General features: G+C 50.6%; 1 protein-coding gene across 1 annotated transcript; it reads right to left on the reverse strand.

The window, feature by feature from the left end:
• Positions 1 to 2,029: 2,029 nt before the first annotated feature.
• On the reverse strand, positions 2,030 to 2,764 carry TMEM74B (transmembrane protein 74B). Its single transcript, XM_060119808.1, has one exon. It carries the CDS (start codon positions 2,726 to 2,728, stop codon positions 2,030 to 2,032), a length of 699 nt encoding a protein of 232 aa, XP_059975791.1. The 5' UTR covers positions 2,729 to 2,764.
• Positions 2,765 to 16,817: the final 14,053 nt, after the last annotated feature.

A 16,817-nucleotide genomic window follows, 5' to 3' on the forward strand; every position in this document is an offset into this window, starting at 1 on the left:
ATTGATATTTTTATTATTATCATTATGGATATGAAAGGCCCATCATTTGGGATGTTCAATTCTACTACCTAGAATGGCTCATGCCACCTTCTGCCTCCACTCCTCGCTTGGAGCCTTGACTTGTGAATCTTTCACCATCTTGAGGCTTTGTCCTTTTCCATCTACCTCTTAAACACCAGGAACAGAAGCTGGCAGGCCGAGCTGAATAGGCTTTGTCCCCTCCAGCCCTCCCCCAGCCCCCTACTCCTGGCAAAACCTGCCAGCAGGAGCAGATATTTGATCCGTCATAGAAGCTATGATGTTACACTGCCCAGATGTTCAACTCACCGGACTGAAGGCTCAGGTTACAGATAATCAGGGCTGCTCTAGCCTACAGACCCCATGCCCACCCTATCCTCCCACCGTGAAGAGTCAGTTAGGATCAATGTCCCACATGGCCAACTGAGATAGAGTACGTAGGACCTGCATGGGTCGGAGGCTCACAGAAATGACCCTTTTAGAGTCTTCACACCAGTGGCCTAGAAGGCACGTACTCTCAAAGCCCTCTAGGGCTTTTCAGAATGGACGATGCCCTCCCCCAGTCCTCAAACACCTTTATCTCCTTGCCTGCTAGGGCCCACTTCCTTTCTTTGGAAGTAGTTTTTTTTGTTTGTTTTTTTGATTTTTTTTTGGCGGTACGTGGGCCTCTCACTGTTGTGGCCTCTCCCATTGCGGAGCACAGGCTCCGGATGCGCAGGCCCAGCAGCCATGGCTCACGGGCCCAGCCGCTCCGCGGCATGTGGGATCTTCCCAGACCAGGGCACGAACCCGTGTCCCCTGCATCGGCAGGCGGACTCTCAACCACTGCGCCACCAGGGAAGCCCTCTTTGTCGGTAGTTTAAAGAGAATCTGGACAGAGCCTGGAAACACTCGACAAGAGAAACAGAACAAATGTGATCAATGTGGCTAGAATTTTCAGGCCACCAGAATGTGCCTGATTTCTCCCCAAATAAATTGGGGCTGCACTTTACAGCTAGGGGAGTTGGGGAAGGAAGTTACAAATTCAGCATTAAAAAAAAATTTTTTTTTCTGTTACCTGAATAAGGTCAGGCCTAAGAGACATACTATTGAGGAAGGGGAGGTAATGAAGGCCCACACTGTGTCCACAGAAATACAACAAAGCCCATACCCTTTCCTGTTTGAAAGATTCCCCCCACCCTTGTCCAGGGAGTTAGTGAAAACTGTGCACATGACTTTGTAAAATGTGTGCTAAGATCTAGTCACAGCAGGTAATTGAATCCCAAGACCAAGACCAGGCTGTAGCAAACTCTGGATTTAGCCCAGTCTAACCTGACGACTTAGGAGGTCCTTTAACAGGACCGAGTGAGATGCTGGCTACACTGTGACAGTGGTGGTCACCAACACTGGGCTGGAAAATGGCACAGAGAATGGTCAGCACCTGCCAGACACTCTCGTCCCCTGAAGGAGCGGCCAGATGCAGAAACTGGGCTCCCATTCCATCTAGGAATTCCTAGGGCAGAACTGGAGGGGCCATCCCTCTCACCTCACAGTCAGGGGGACTGAGGCCTGGAGTGGGGAGGTCGTCCCAGGGCTGACTTCTCCCCTCATCATGAAGCCACCTCCCACCTTAGACAGTCAGGGCTCAAAGCCAAGGTTGCCCAACACCCATACATGGCTGATGAGGACAGCAGAGAACCCGGAATTCCCCAAGGCACGGGGAACAGGATGGGCAGCCTTTCAGACAGCTCTCGATCCTCGGGCAGGCCAAGAAACTCATCCTCCAAGGGCAGCAGTTTCCAAACTTTTGTATTTTTAGCAGCAGAAGCCATCCTTCAAACAAAACCTTATGCAAAACCTCAAGCTACAAAACAGATTGGGGGCAGCTCTCCCAAGTAAAGCCTGGCCCAGGCTCCCCCTCCAGCACCCAGGACTCCTTCCACGGGGCCCTATGTGGAGCTCAGTCCGAAACCCCAGACTCGGGGGCCTTGTAGCCCTGAAGCTGAAGCAGCCAGATAGGGTGGGCTCTTACTTAAGACCCCTGGAGGGTGCGGCTGGTCTCCGAGACCTGGACGACTTCGTTCTCCACCAGGGCCTGGCTCCCATCCCCACTGAGCTGTCTCATGCGCAGGTTAATGGAGCCGTAGGTCTTCCTGGAGCCCCTGCCAGGGACAAAGTTCGGCCGGCGGTACAGCTCTCCCTTGCACAGGGAGACCATCAGCAGCACGGACAAGAGCATGCCGCCCACTGTGAGCAGCCCCAGGCCTGCAATGATGCACTTGTCCAGGTGTGAGCCCAGGCGCGCATAGTACATTTCTAGTCGTTCCATCTCCCGTGCTGACACTGTGTCCGGGTTGACACGGGCCTCTCGGGGGATGGCGTACGCAGTCACCACCAGGAGGATCCCGCTCACCAGGAAAACCAGAGCGGAAACGAAGCCGTAATCCACCGGGCGGCTCACCGGCTCCAGGCCTGGCCCCTCTTCTGAACGTAGGGACAGGTCATCCCTCTGGGATCGGGGCCATGAGGGGACGCCCTCAGGGGGGCTGGGAGAGCTGCCCAGTCTGGCATCCCTAGGGTTCTGGAAATGAGTCTCGTGCTCCTCCGAAAAGAAGCAGGCATTCTCCACACCCTCCCTGCGTGGGGCCGCTGGACCCAGAGGAGCTGGTCTCCTTGGGGCCTGGGGACCATTGCTCAGTGTCTTCAGTTCCAGACCAGGGAGAGATGCCATTGGGAAGGCGGGCCCCAGCTCATCCCTTGGCCGCTTGGCAGCTAGAAGAGAAAACAGAAAGTCAGTGGAATTTAGCAAACCTCTACCGAGAGCCGGCTGGTGCCAGACATCACAGAAGGCCCCGAGAGATGTGAAGGTGAGTCAGGCCCAGTTTCCACCAGGGGGGAGCCTGCCAGCCAGAGGGGGAGGCAGGGGATAAGACAATGACAGAGCAGTGAGACCCAATGCGCGCTAGGATCCTGCTTCACCACTGGCGGGCACGTGGCTTTGGGCAATTCCCGTATCCTCTCTGGGCCTGTTTCCCTCTATATTAAATGACAGTCATACTACCACTCCCTACTTAACAGGGCTGATATAGGGATTGAGTTAATCCATATAAAGTGCTCAGAATAGTAAGTACTCAGTAAGTATCAGCAATGAGCTATTATTATGTTGGAGGGAATTTAAATACAGTAGATAGGATCTCATCCCAGCGTCATCACTTGAGCTTAGGCAAGTGAGGTGACCTTTCCAGACTCAGTTTTCTCATCTGTTAAATGTGAATAAGCCAAATGTCTCCCTCATAGGGATGATGTGAGGATTTCATAACATAAGGCATTTAAGGCCCCTGCTAGTTCAATCAATGGACACTGTTGTGATGAAGTGAGAATGACTGGGGGCAGGGGAAGGGGTAGAGATGAAGGTGGTCGTAAGAACAAAAGGAGAAAGTTAGGGAAGCTTCTAGGAGTTGGTGGCGTTTGAGCCAAACCTCGGAGGACGAGTGGGAAATCCCCCAGCACTGAGAGGGGACAAGGGCATTCTGGAGAGGGAGAAGGGGTGCCTTAAGGTCAGCTGGGACCAGCTCGCTAAGGACTCTGAAAACCAGGCCAAGGAGCCAGGGAGGCGAGGCGTTGGGGATGGGAGGGCTAACATCGCCTAGGTTTTGGAAAGCTCTCTCTGGCTGCTGCATGGAGGACAGACAGGATGGGGAAGGAAGACAGTGGAGGCCAGGGGTCCATGGAGGAACCCAGTGTGGTCAGGGGAGGCATGGAAGCTGAGAGGGCAAAGAGAAAGGAGCATATCTGAGAGCCATGACTGAGGTCAAGGCCAAATGCCTTTATGTAAATAGAAGATGGGAGGACCTGGATGCAGACCACAGAAGGGGAGCTGGGAGAGGAGCGGGTAAGGGGGTACTCTCTGCTCAAAGAGGAGACACCCTACCCAAGTACCTGAATACACACCCACACAGACAGACAGACAGCACATGTGCCAAAGGATACCAGCTTACAGCCCATGGGCCATATTTGGCTCATAGAAGTTTTGCCTCTTTTTGTTTCTGGTCTGTTCATCTGGTTTTTGGTGAAGCAGTTGCCAATATATAAAAAGCAAAAGATTTTACACTTTATTTATTTATTTATTTTTTTAAATAGATCTTTATTGGAGTATAATTGCTTTACTATACTGTGTTAGTTTCTGTTGCACAACAAAGCGAATCAGCCATATGCATACATATATCCCCATATCCCCTCCCTCTTGAGCCTCCCTCCCACCCTCCCTATGCTACCCCTGTAGGTCATCACAAAGCACCAAATTGATCTCCCTGTGCTATGCTCCTGCTTCCCACCAGCCAACTAGTTTACATTTAGTGTATATGTGTCGATGCTACTCTCACTTCGTCCCAGCTTCGCCCTCCCACCCCGTGTCCTCAAGACCATTCTCTATGTCTACCTCTTTATTCCTGCCCTACAACTAGGTTCATCAGTACCCGCCCCCCTTTTTTTTTTAAAATAAATTTATCTATTTTTGGCTGCACTGAGTCTTCACTGCTGTGCGTGGGCTTTCTCTAGTTGCGGTAAGCAGGGGCTACTCTTTGTTGTGGTGCGCAGGCTGCTCATTGCGGTGGCTTATCTTGTTGTGGAGCGTGGGCTCTAGGCGCGCGGGCTTCAGCAGTTGTGGCTCGCGGGCTCTAGAGCACAGGCTCAGTAGTTGTGGCACATGGGCTTAGTTCCTCCACGGCATGCAGGATCTTCCCAGACCAGAGCTCGAACCCGTGTCCCCTGCATTGGCAGGTGGATTCTTAACCACTGCGCCACCAGGGAAGCCCACCCCCCTTTTTTTTTCTTTTAGATTCCATATATATGCGTTAGCATATGGTATTTGTTTTTCTCTTTCTGACTTACTTCACTCTGTATGACAGACTCTAGGTCCATGCACCTCACTACAAATAACTCAATTTCATTTCTTTTTATGGCTGAGTAATATTCCATTGTATATATGTGCCACATCTTCTTTATCCATTCATCTGTCAGTGGACATTTAGGTTGATCCCATGTCCTGGCTATTGTAAATAGTGCTGCAATGAACATTTTACACTTTAAACCTTGGATGTCTGGTTTCTCTTGCAAAAGGAAAGAATCTGACCACCCTAGCCCCCATTCCCTCACAGCCACACTCAGCTGGAGCTGATGATGGAGTCCTCCCTCAGGCAGATCTGGTGCTCCCCCGACAGGCCCCACCTGGCATATAGAACTCCTGATCGCACAGCAGAACTACCCCGTTCCCCCTGCACACTGATGTACTGTGGGCACATACACCACAGACCCAAGTCCCCACACTGCACAGAGACCCCCAGGTGCAGAGTGGCTCATATGCCCTAGTGTGTCTACACACGTACACAGGACTCTAGACCTTTCTCTGCATTCGTGTGCCTGAATTTATTCTCCAGTTCTCTGTGCTTCAGTGTGTGTGTGTGTGTGTGTGTGTGTGTGTGTGTGTGTGAGAGAGAGAGAGAGAGAGAGAGAGAGAGAGAGTGGATATAAGCAAATGAATGAAGTGAAAATGAATGAAATATAAAGAGCCTCAGGGCAGGAAGGCTCGATCTTTCTGATCTTCCTTCCAACATGGGCTCGCATCAGACACCTCCTCTTAGCACACACAGGGCCTTTCATCTGACTACAAAGCCTGTTTCCACTTACAACCCATCTCTATGACCATGTCCCTTTTTCCTGAGTTCCAATGTAATAAATGTTTACTGAGCACCTACACTCCCTGCTGGGCCCTACTGCGGGCACTTCACTCAGGAGTATTGTGTATAACCCCCACGAGCCCCACGAGCAGTTATTACTATCTCCATTTTACAAAATGTGGCCAAGATCCCACGGCATGCATGTGGGGGCCAGGAGTTGAAAGCAGGTTCCCCAAGAATTGTTATCACTTAAAAGCCTGCAAACCCACATACTCTTGTACCAGTGGCATCATTCAGCCCTCCTTCCCTGGCCTTCCAGGCCTCATTTATAGATTCTCTACTTTATCCCACTGTTTAACATCAACCATGAGCAGCTTGAGGGCAGGGATATGTCTGGGTCCGCAGCCCCCTGCACAGGGCTTGGAACACAGCCAGCCCTCAGGAGTGGTCTGGCAACCTGCCCAGGCAGACAATCCTTCCCACACACAGGGTGGGGAGTGCCTACTCAGGGCCAGGCTCTGCCCAGACTGCTCCCACTTTCCAGTAAACCAAGAGGAGAGGTGTGTTCATTGTTTTTTTTTTACTTTTGGCACCAAAAGCATTTTCCTGAGTGCCCAGCCAGTAACAGGGACTGGCAGTGACCACTACTGCCCAGTTGGTGTCCAGATGTGGTCCCCCACCCATGTCTTAAGCATCCTCCACAGAACTCAGCCCCTGGAGTGGCCCAGGAACCCCCTTCCCAGACCAACACATTAATGCTTCCATATCCCAGAAAAAACCCAGGACACCCAAATTCTTGGAGCAGGTCTCTTTCACTTGGCAGGAACCCAAAACTTTTTCCGTAGGATGCCAGCAGAGTTAGGAAGAGGGTGCAGGAAAAGGAGGTTCCCTCTTACCTAGAGTTGCTATGTATCTGATACACAGGTTCAGAGATGCCCACCGCTTACAAGGGCATGCCCAGTCAATTATCCAAAACATAAGCAGAAACAGACAAGTTGACAATGATGCTGGTGTCCACTGCTCACACCCCACAACTGTACCAGTAACAGTCCAGTTTCATCTGCAGTCCAACAGGACCTGAAAAGCACACCCCAGTTCCACACTCATACCCCCAGGGGCCTTTTCCACATGCAACATTCACAGACATGGGAAGCCACGCAGTGTGAGCCACAGATCCATAGACCACATTGGTACCCACACCCCAGCAAGGGACAGAGCTGGTTACACACACACACACACACACACACACACACACGAGTTTACTACCCTCAGGACTGTTAACATCCACCAAGATCCCCCCCAGGCCCAGCACCCCACCCACTGCACTAACACGCGGGGAGACAGACGCACAGCGGGAGTGGGTAAGCTTCACAAAACCCAATCGATAGACACACGCACGAGTTGTACACAAAGCCTCGGGCGCTCAGATATGTCCACGCTGTTATACCCAAAGTTCCGCGCAGAAAGCCCCAGCACCCCGACTGCCCACCGCACCCGCGCGCCCGCCAGCCCGCAGCTCACACCCCCTGCTCCTGCCCTTGACCACAAACGCCGCTGGGCCGGGCCGGGCCAGGCCGGACCGGGCCGAGCGGCGCCGGTAGCCAGGCGGCCAGGCGGCCCACGAAGGCCAGGATCTGCGAGGACAGGCGTGCGCCCGGGTCCCCTCGCCTCGTGTCCTTCGGCCGGGCCGCGAGGTCAGGCTAGCTCTCCTTGGCCGCCCCTCCCCGCCTCGGGCCCTCGGTCTCCCGCCGCCCCTCGCAGTCCCCTTTTCGCGTGCGTACCTGTGCCGGGCCTCCCTCACTGCCTCCCCACGCGGGAGGCGAGGGCGCCGGGCAACGGCGAGGGCGCGTCCTCCCAGTGCGCCTCCCCGCAGCCGGTGCCCGCCTGCCGGTGCCCGTGCTGCGGCGCAGCCCGGGAGGGAGCGGGCCCGGCCGCCGCCTCCTCCTCGCCCTCCCCGGCTCCCGCCCCCTTCCCGGCCGGGCCCGGCCCGGAGACGCTGCCGCGGCGCACTTACCTGCTCGCTCCGCGCGGGGCTGTACCGAGGCGGCCACGGCCTCTGAGGGCTCCGGGGAGGGAGAGACGGGGAAGGGGCGGGAGCCGGGGATCGCCGAGCGCAGCGGATCGAGCTCCGCCCGCGGCCGGCGCGGGCGCCGGGAGAGTTAGCGCGGGGAGGCACTGGGAGGAGGGTAACGGACTAGGGTGAGAGTGGGGGGACACGGATCCATCCTCCTCTCCTCCCCACCCCTTGGGGCAGATCTGTTTCGCCAGCACCTGGGCTTAGGGAACTGAAGCCTTCAGCCCGTGGTGCCTGGGCGCAGGGGCGAGGCGCGGGGGTGAGTGCTGAAAGAGACCCCTCCCTCGGGCGCCGGCCTCGCCCCTCGGCTGGGGAGCCCCTACAGCGCCAAGCCCCCACTCTTCCTCCGCTCCTCACCCCCTCCCACACACACAGCCCTCACGTAGGACCCAGGGTCCTCTCCGAGGTCCTTAGGTCGGGATAGTCTTCTCTGGCGTTTGCGGCTCCGTGGCTCAAGGGCGCCACCTGAAGGCTGAAAGGAAGCCTCTGAAGACCACCCCTCACCCCCAAACACACACACAAGCGCGCGCGCGCGCTCCTCCTTTTTCCCTGCTCTTCTTTTTTTTGTGGGACACTGAGGTACACAGCCCAAGACGGGTGTTATCTTGGAGGATTAACCAATAGCCACACACGCCTACTTCCTCCAGGGCCCAGCTGTAGTGCCCCCTCCCCTGGGAAGCCTAGCTCGCTGCCCCACACACTCCCTCGCCCCAGGGGCCCCTACAGCTGCGCTCTTTGCCTGCATTGTTGTCCTTATTTCTGAGGGTTGTGATTTTCAGTAAGTGCCAGCATCCCTCATCAGATCTGGAGGCACCTCCTGGAGAACAGGGCCCCTGTCTGATCCCCGCCAGAGCCCAGCGGTGGGTTTGGGTGAACAGGTGGTGAGTAGGGCAGATTTCACTATCTCTCTCCTTTAAAGGGCTGAGATTAAGGTGAATCAAGTGAGATGCCTAGAGCACAAAAGTTAAGGAGACTCTCCCTCTTTGGGGGGCCCAGGTCAAGCCCAAAGAGGAGTTTGGTCTGAAGATCATGGTGTTTCCGGAAGTCTCCGTGGCCAGCTCACTTTCGTGGCCTCTGGTAAGTCCTCCCGCCTCTCTGAGCCTCACTGTTTGCCTCTGCCAATGGAATCATGAAAATGCAGACTCCAGGAGCTTTGGGAGGGTCAGCAGAGGTCAACCATCTGGAAGGACAGGCAGATGGGGATGCCCTGTCCTGGCTCCTCAGCCACCTCATGTGAGAACCTGACATGTCCTGCTCCAAAGGCCTGTGCCATCCTTGACAAGCAGGACAGTGGAGGCCACCCTGGAGGCCAGGTGCCCAGGTCTTTGAGGCCAGTGTGAGAGAGACCTCCGGGGATGGGAGGGCTTCAGTCTTTTCCTGCCTTCCAGAAGCCTGGCCTATTGTTAGGGACTTCAAAAGGAGCTGGCTGTGGCACCAGACTCCCGAGAGAATCCCAGCTCCACCATTCATGGGTGTGTGGCCTTGTCCCCTCTCAGAGCTCAGTTTCCTCATCTGTTTAATGGACTTAGTAAGGGTTATAGGGATTAGATGAGATACTCCCTGTAAAGCGCGCAGTTCCCTCCCTCAGCCCTGCCTCAGAGCCTTTGCCTTTGCTGTTCCTTCTGCCTGGGACACTCTTCTTCCTGAGACCCCCAGAGCTCGCCCTCACTTCCTTCACGTCTTTGCTCAAATGTCACCTTCTCAGAGACACCTTCCTACATCATCCTTTTAAAACTAGCAGTGCCCCAGCACCCTTTACTCCTTAACTCTGAATTTTTCTCCATAGCATTTATCAACTCCTGACAGTTGCTTATTTCTTTCTTTATTGTCACCACCACTAAAATATGTGTCCAGAGGCAGAAGCTTTGCCTGTTTCCCTCCCTCCTGTATCCCCAGACACTAGAAAAGGAGCCAACACATAGGAGGCCCTTGATAAATATTTATTGAATAAAGAATGGAGAAAATGAGCAAATATTTATTGAGCTCCTATTATATAGGAGGGATAGGTAGACTTCATCCCTACCCTCTAGAAGTTTGTATTCCAGTGGGAGAAAAGGATAAGTAAATGTAACACTGCCACAGAGCAAAGGTACATAGTGCTGTTCAAGCTTTCAGCAAGGTGCTGACCTAGTCTGGGAGATGGGGATGGCTCCTGGCTCCCCTGCAGAAGTGAAGACTGAGCCGAGATTGAAAGGATGAATAGGAGGCAACTAGGTAAAGACAGCAGGAAGAGAGGCCCAGCAGAGGGACTGGCATGGGCAAGGGCCCTGCGGTAGAAGAGAGTATGGTGAGTGTGAGGCTTGACGGAGACCAGGGTGGTTGCCCTGAAGGGCTCAGTAGGGAACGTTGGAGATGAGGCTGGACTATCAGTGAGCCAGGTCACTGAGAGTCCTTGTAAGCCAAGCTGTTGGTTCTTTATCCCCAGAGCAGTGGGGAGTCATTGATCAGTGTGAGTAAAGGGTTAACAAACTTTTCCTCTTCTGCATGAGAATTTGACCTTTGGTTAACTGTCTAGCTCTGTTTCCTTGGAAACAGATAAACATATATCACTCTGTTACTAGGCAACATTGCTATGATAAAAATGACCCCAAGGAGGAGCCTAGAATGATCCACGTGGTAATGGATTAGAATTGGAGATATCAGCATGAACTCATGTTTAGCATAATATTGATACAGATGAGTACATATTTATGATAGCTAACTATAAATGTATATATACACAAGTCAGTATACACTATATTTCCTTTCTCTGTCAGCTGAGAGGACCTAGCTGCATGACACTGCATAGCAACAAGCGCACCTGGTTCCCATGTCTTGGTTTCTAATACCACTCTCCAATAAAAGGAACCAGGGAGAAATGGCTGATTCTAGGACTGGAGCAGGAAATGTACAAGACAAGCCTGGAGCATCTGATAGTGCCAGAAATTAAGGAAGGAACAAACCACACGCACACGCACACACACACACGCACACACACACACAATGATGGGGGTATGTCAAAGGACATAGGGGCTGACTAAAAGAGCTCCTAATAGCCAAAGTTAGAAAAATTAGATCAAAAAAATAAATATTGGATTGTAACCTAAAATAAGATAAATGAAAAAAATGGGAGGAAAAGATAAATCTCTGATGCAGAATTCCAAATATTCCATCCTCAAGGAAGAGCAACATAACGCCCCAATTCTTTTTTTTTTTTAGACTCCTGTGTAGAGATTTTTTTATACAATTTTTAAATGTTACATTCCATTTACAGTTATTACAAAATATTGGCTATATTCCCTCGGGTTGTACAATACATTCTTGTAGCCTATCTTACACACAATAGTTTGTATCTCCCACCCCCCACCTCTGTATTGTCCCTCCCCCATCCCCACTGGTAACCACTAGTTTATTCTCTATTATTTGTGCATAACTCCTCAATTCTTAAGTGTGGGCTGAGCATAGTGCCTTTCAGAGAGTGCAGTATGGAAGTGGGGGTGGAGATAATTTTATAGTGCAGAAACTGACAAACCTGATTACCTCAGCCAGGGGATCAAAGTCAACATCAACAGTCAAATTATGTTAATAGTATGTATCCTTGATATGATGTGATGGGAATGGCACTCTACCTCTGTGATCTCTCTCACAAAACCCATAACCCCAGTCTAACCATGAGATAAACATCACACAAATCCCAACTGAGGGAAATTTTACAAAATACCTGACCTCAGAACTGTCAAAACAAGGAAAGTCTGAGAAACTGTCACAGCCTAGAGGAGCCTTAAAGATGCATGATGGCTAAATGTACTATGGTGTCCTGGATGAGATCCTGGAATAGGAAAAAGGGACATTAGGTAAATACTAAGGAAATCTGAATAAAGTGTGGACTTTAGCTAATAATAATGGATCAATATTGGTTCATTAATTATAACAAATTTATCATACTAATATAAGGTGTTAATAATAGGAGAAATTGGGTATGGGTATATGGGAACTCTTTGTGCTATCTTCCCAATTTTTCTGTAAATCTAAAGCTGTTCTAAAAACTAAAGGGTTTTTTTTTCTTAAAGATCCCTGATTGGTAAATTGCATCTGGGATGAGAGGAACTATAAATACCTGGTGGGAAATCATATTTTGGGCTTCATGAGCATGGTGACTCATGTAATTGGGCAGGTACAAAGGTATCGGCTCCCAGGGGACATGAAGCTTTTAAGCCATGATGCACCCACCAGATGGGGGTTCATTTCCTTGAACCTGTGCTGTACTGCTCTGGTACACATGCAGCAAGGACTCCCCTGCTGAGAGGGAGAGTTGAGTGCTGATGCTAGCATTGAGTGCCATTCTAGCAAGCTGAGGTTCCTGTCTTATATCCATCAGAGTATGTCAATGCCAAGTATGGCTTATGATCATCTGTTGAGTCTGAGTGTGTAGTTGAACCTAAGGAGACTCCTTGTGGACATTGCAGTGGGTGATAAGCAGGGGGATGACGTGATCAGATTTGCATTTTGAAAACATTCTCCCTCTGGCTGCTCCCAGGTGTGAGGGGACAAGAGAGAAAGCAGAGACCATCAGGAGGTTATTGTGGTCATGTTGGCATGTGATAAGTCCTCAATCAATTCACTGCAGTTATGTATCTATGAGACGTGTGGGTCTGTGAGAGAATGTTCTTGTAGAATATTAGAATATCACTTAATCCAGAATTTTCCAAAGGGTAGTGGTACATGACATGATTTTTTGGTGTTATATAGATAAATGTGTTTGGTTATCTATGGCTGCACTCCAAAATTTATCAGCTTAGAAGAAAATTATTTATTTGCTCAGTTTTGCAGTTTGGGCTGGATTTGATGGGGACCGCTCAATTCTTCTCTACATGGTGTCAGCTGGGGTGATACAAACAGCTGGGAACTGGCTGTGGGTTTTTCTATTATCTACCACACTCTCCAGGTGGCTAGCGTGGACTTCCTTATACAATGGTGGTCTCAAGGTAGTCAGAGTTTTTTATGGCGCTCAACTTTCCCAGAGTACAAAAGCAGAAGCTGTTGGAGCTTCCTAAAGCTGAGGGAACAGTCACAATGTCACTTCTGCTGCATTCTATTGCTTTAGTGAAGGTCACAGTCCAGCCCAGAGTCAAGGGGAGGGGTCTACATAAGTGTATGAATACTGAGAGGCATGGATCACTGGAGGCAGTAACAGTCTCCCACCATCTATCCTGTATCTGTATACACACACACTCATATGTATATGTATTCATTTTAATGGCTAGGTATTTATTTTATTCTAATGTGTTTTAGAAAAATAGATAACTAGCTCATGAAACTAAAGATATCATGGATAATATTGCTTAGAATGAGGACAAAAAAATCTATGAGTCTATATGAAGTTGGAGCAACATATTCTGCTGGTTTCCCCCACTATCCACTCTCCTTTTCTCCCACTGGGATAGACTTGTTGACCGATAGCTAGCACAGTGCACTCAGAATAAGGATTCCATTTCCCAGCCTCCCTTGCAGTTATGTAGGACCAAGTAGGCAATAAGCCATTATTCATCATCAGAGGAGAAGGTGTGGGCAAAATGTATTAAGTGTTCTTAAAGGAAGGGGATATGCCCTCCTTCTCCCCTTCTGTCATTCCTGCTGCCAGGATGCAGACCTGATGGCTGGAGCTGGAGCAGTAGTCTTGGACCATGAGCTGGAAGCATGTTAGGATGGGGGAGCAAAAAAATTGAAGGAATCTAGATCCCAGATGACCATGGAAACACCAGCCTGGGATAGTTTCCCACACTTCTATTTGTTAGAGAAATAAACTCTTGTATAAGCTACTATTACCTGGAATTTTCTGTCACTCAGAAGAGCTATTCCCATCTAATATGATCGGCTTAAAGACAAATACAAGTAAGTCAAAGTAGAGGTGGTAGGCAAAACCGAGAAGGAGGTATGTGAGTAGCTGAAGTTTGAAAAATACAGATCCAATCTGACCTCCTGTGCTCCAGGTGAGAAAACTCTGAATACAGCCTTCAGTGTGTCCAAAAGGGTGATATGAAAGAATAACCCAGGCAAACTTAAAGTTTCACTAGGGGAAGAAAGGGGGAGAAAGGAAAAGTATTCCTGGAGGAGGGAATAACTCTTAACAGGCTCAGGGATGAAGTAATAGTAATGACTTACTTGTGTGTTTATTTTAATTGACAAACACTTATGTAGCCCTCTCCAAATGCCAGGCAATATTCTAAGTGCTTTACAAACATTAACTCACTTAATTATCGTAACCACCTTATCATGCAGGTGCTATGATTATCTCCATTTTAAGATGAGGAAGTGGAGGCGAGTGGTTAATAACTGGCCCAAGGTCACACAGCCAGTTTACGACAGTTCTAGGATTCAAATCCAGACCCCAACTAAGTGCTGATAGTCACTATGCTGACTTCCATCATAATTTTCAAAGCATGTGCAAAATTCCTGAGCTATTACTGTTATTCTCCCCACCCACCCCCCTTTTTTTTTTGGCCGAGCCACAAGGCTTGCAGGATCTTAGTTCCCCAACCAGGGACTGAACCCAGGCCACCGCAGTGAAAGCGCCGAGTCTTAACCACTGGACCGCCAGGGAATTCCTAATCCCCTTTTTTACATTTAGGAAAATTGAATGCCAAAGAGAGGAGATTGCTCTGTAGCCACACTGAGGGGTAGTAGGAGTACAACCAGAACCAAGGGCCTTGACTTCCAGATGGATTTGGGAACCTCAGATAGACCTAAAGTCCCAGGGCTGATTGGCCGCATGCCTACTCTCCCTACCCCATTCAGTTTTATCTCCCACTCATTCACCTGGGGAGGGAACTGGGACTCAAATCAACTGGGCAGCTTGCCTCAGAGTCACACCCAAGGCTAGTTGTGGCCAAGAAACACTTTTCCCACAGTTCCACTCTGCTTCCAGAGTCTCCACCACCTCTTCAGGGTGAGAGGCTGTGCTTCCCTGACATAAGGACATAGGGTTGTGTACTGGGTACCTGGGCATGGGACAGGTGTGTATAGGATACACGTACACAGGGTGCCTGTGTACAGAGCAGAAGGGCTAGATTACCTGTATACAGGACACTCATGCACAGAAGAGGTGCATGGGACTCATGTGTACAAGGGCACACACGGATAGGATGTGTCATAGGTTGAGTTCCCCCAGAAGCAAACCTGAGACAAGAATTTGAGGGCAAGTGGTTTATCTGGGAGGTGGTTCCAGGAAGCACTGCAGAGGAGTGGGGAAGTTAGACACGGAACGGAAGGGAAGGCTTCCGATGTACCAGTGAGCAAGCACATGGCTGCTGCAGGCAACTGGGACTCAGTCCTGCTGGACTGAGTATTGTCCCACCTGAGAGCTGAGGGAAGGGAGGTATTTATCTACCAACTTCTTACTGCCAGCACTTCCAGCCTGTCCTCTGCACAGGTCAAGCACGTTCCTTAAGCAGAGAGTCAGATGTGCTTTGCAGTAGGAAGCCCGGGGCACATATGGAGAAGGGGAATGTCAAGGGGATGTGGGTGGAGCTCTGGAAGCATTTGCTACAGGACACAGAGGTGCAGGGCATGTTCAGGACCCATGAGTACACAGATAAAGGGCACAGGCAGAAGATAAATGATCAGATTACCAGCCTTGCTGTCTGGGGTGAAGGGAGGGCCTGCTGGGAGGGGGGAAATAGCACAGAAGAAGAGGCAGCGTTGGGACCCCCAAGTCAACTGGTCCTCCATCCGTGTGCTCCAGCTGGCTGCTGTGATGGCATGTGCTTGTGTGGAAAGAAAGGTGGGCTTAAGGGCTCTCACAATGTGGAAGCTTCTCTCTGCTAAACTTCCACCTTATTTGTATTTTACAAAGTGGGGATGAGGGTGAAGGCGCCCAGGATAAAAGAGGGACCGCCCTCAAGGGTGGGTAGGGCCCTAGATTAGGAGTTAGACACGGAGGCAGAGCTCAGTGACATTCCTGAGCCCACTTGCCCCATCCGAGAGACGGAAATAACTCTGCCCATGTGTCTCAGGGCAGGTCACCTACTACTCTTGCATCTTGGGTTCCCTGTCTGTCCAGTGAGCATCACGGAAGTCCTCTCCCTGCTATGGACTTCACAGAGCTGCTGTGAGGAGCAGATCAGGTCACAAACAAGAAGCCACTTGGAAGAGAATAAAATATATAGGTGGGGGGATTATGGAAGGGCCTGAGTGGGGGAAATCAAGGAACCTGGCTTCTCCCTCTAGCTCTGCTGCTATACTTTTAGGATATTGGTTTGACTCCTGTAATAAAGAGGCCCAAAATGATAGTGCATTTAATAAAACAGAATTCATTTCTCTTTCATGTAAAAGCATACACAGCAGTTAAGGCTGATACGGTGGCTTCACAAGTCATAGGAGACCTCAGTTCTTTCTATCGTGTTGCTCTGCCGTCCTCCACCTGGTGGTCCAAGATGGTTGCTCCACCTCCAGCCCTTATGAGTATATTCCAGTCAGCAGAAGGAGAAGCAGGGGGAGGGGCAGGAACCCTCCTCCCTCCTTTTAAAGGCACAGCCCAGAAATTGCACACATCACGTCCATTCATATCCCACTGACCAGGATTTAATCATCTGACCACACTTCCCTGCCAGGGAGTCTAGGGATAGTCTTTTTTTTTTTTTTTTTTTGTAGTGGTATGCGGGCCTCTCACTGTTGTGGCCTCTCCCGTTGCGGAGCACAGGCTCCGGACGCGCAGGCTCAGCGCCCGTGACTCACGAGCCCAGCCGCTCCGCGGCATGTGGGATCCTCCCAGACCGGGGCACGAACCCGTCTCCCCTGCATCGGCAGGCGGACTCTCAACCACTGCGCCACCAGGGAAGCCCTAGGGATAGTCTTTTGCCATGTGTGAATGGGAGAAGGGATATTGAGGAACAACCTGCAATTTTTGCCACAGCTGCTGACTTGTTTGGGCAACTCACATCACCATCTGAGCCATGATTTCTTCATTTGCAAATTTATTCATTCATCCATTCATTCATATATTCATTCATTCATATATATATTCCAGGCTTGTGATATAAAGTACGATTTTTGAACCACTTGATTGCTAATGAATTCTCCTACTAGCTGGACCA

This window comes from Mesoplodon densirostris, chromosome 16 (genome assembly GCF_025265405.1).
Source record: "Mesoplodon densirostris isolate mMesDen1 chromosome 16, mMesDen1 primary haplotype, whole genome shotgun sequence".
NCBI lineage: Eukaryota > Metazoa > Chordata > Mammalia > Artiodactyla > Ziphiidae > Mesoplodon > Mesoplodon densirostris.

What these genes read in the sequence shown, in the direction of transcription:
- TMEM74B (XM_060119808.1), bottom strand. Translation starts at nt 2,728, where the DNA reads ATGGCATCTCTCCCTGGTCTGGAACTGAAGACACTGAGCAATGGTCCC.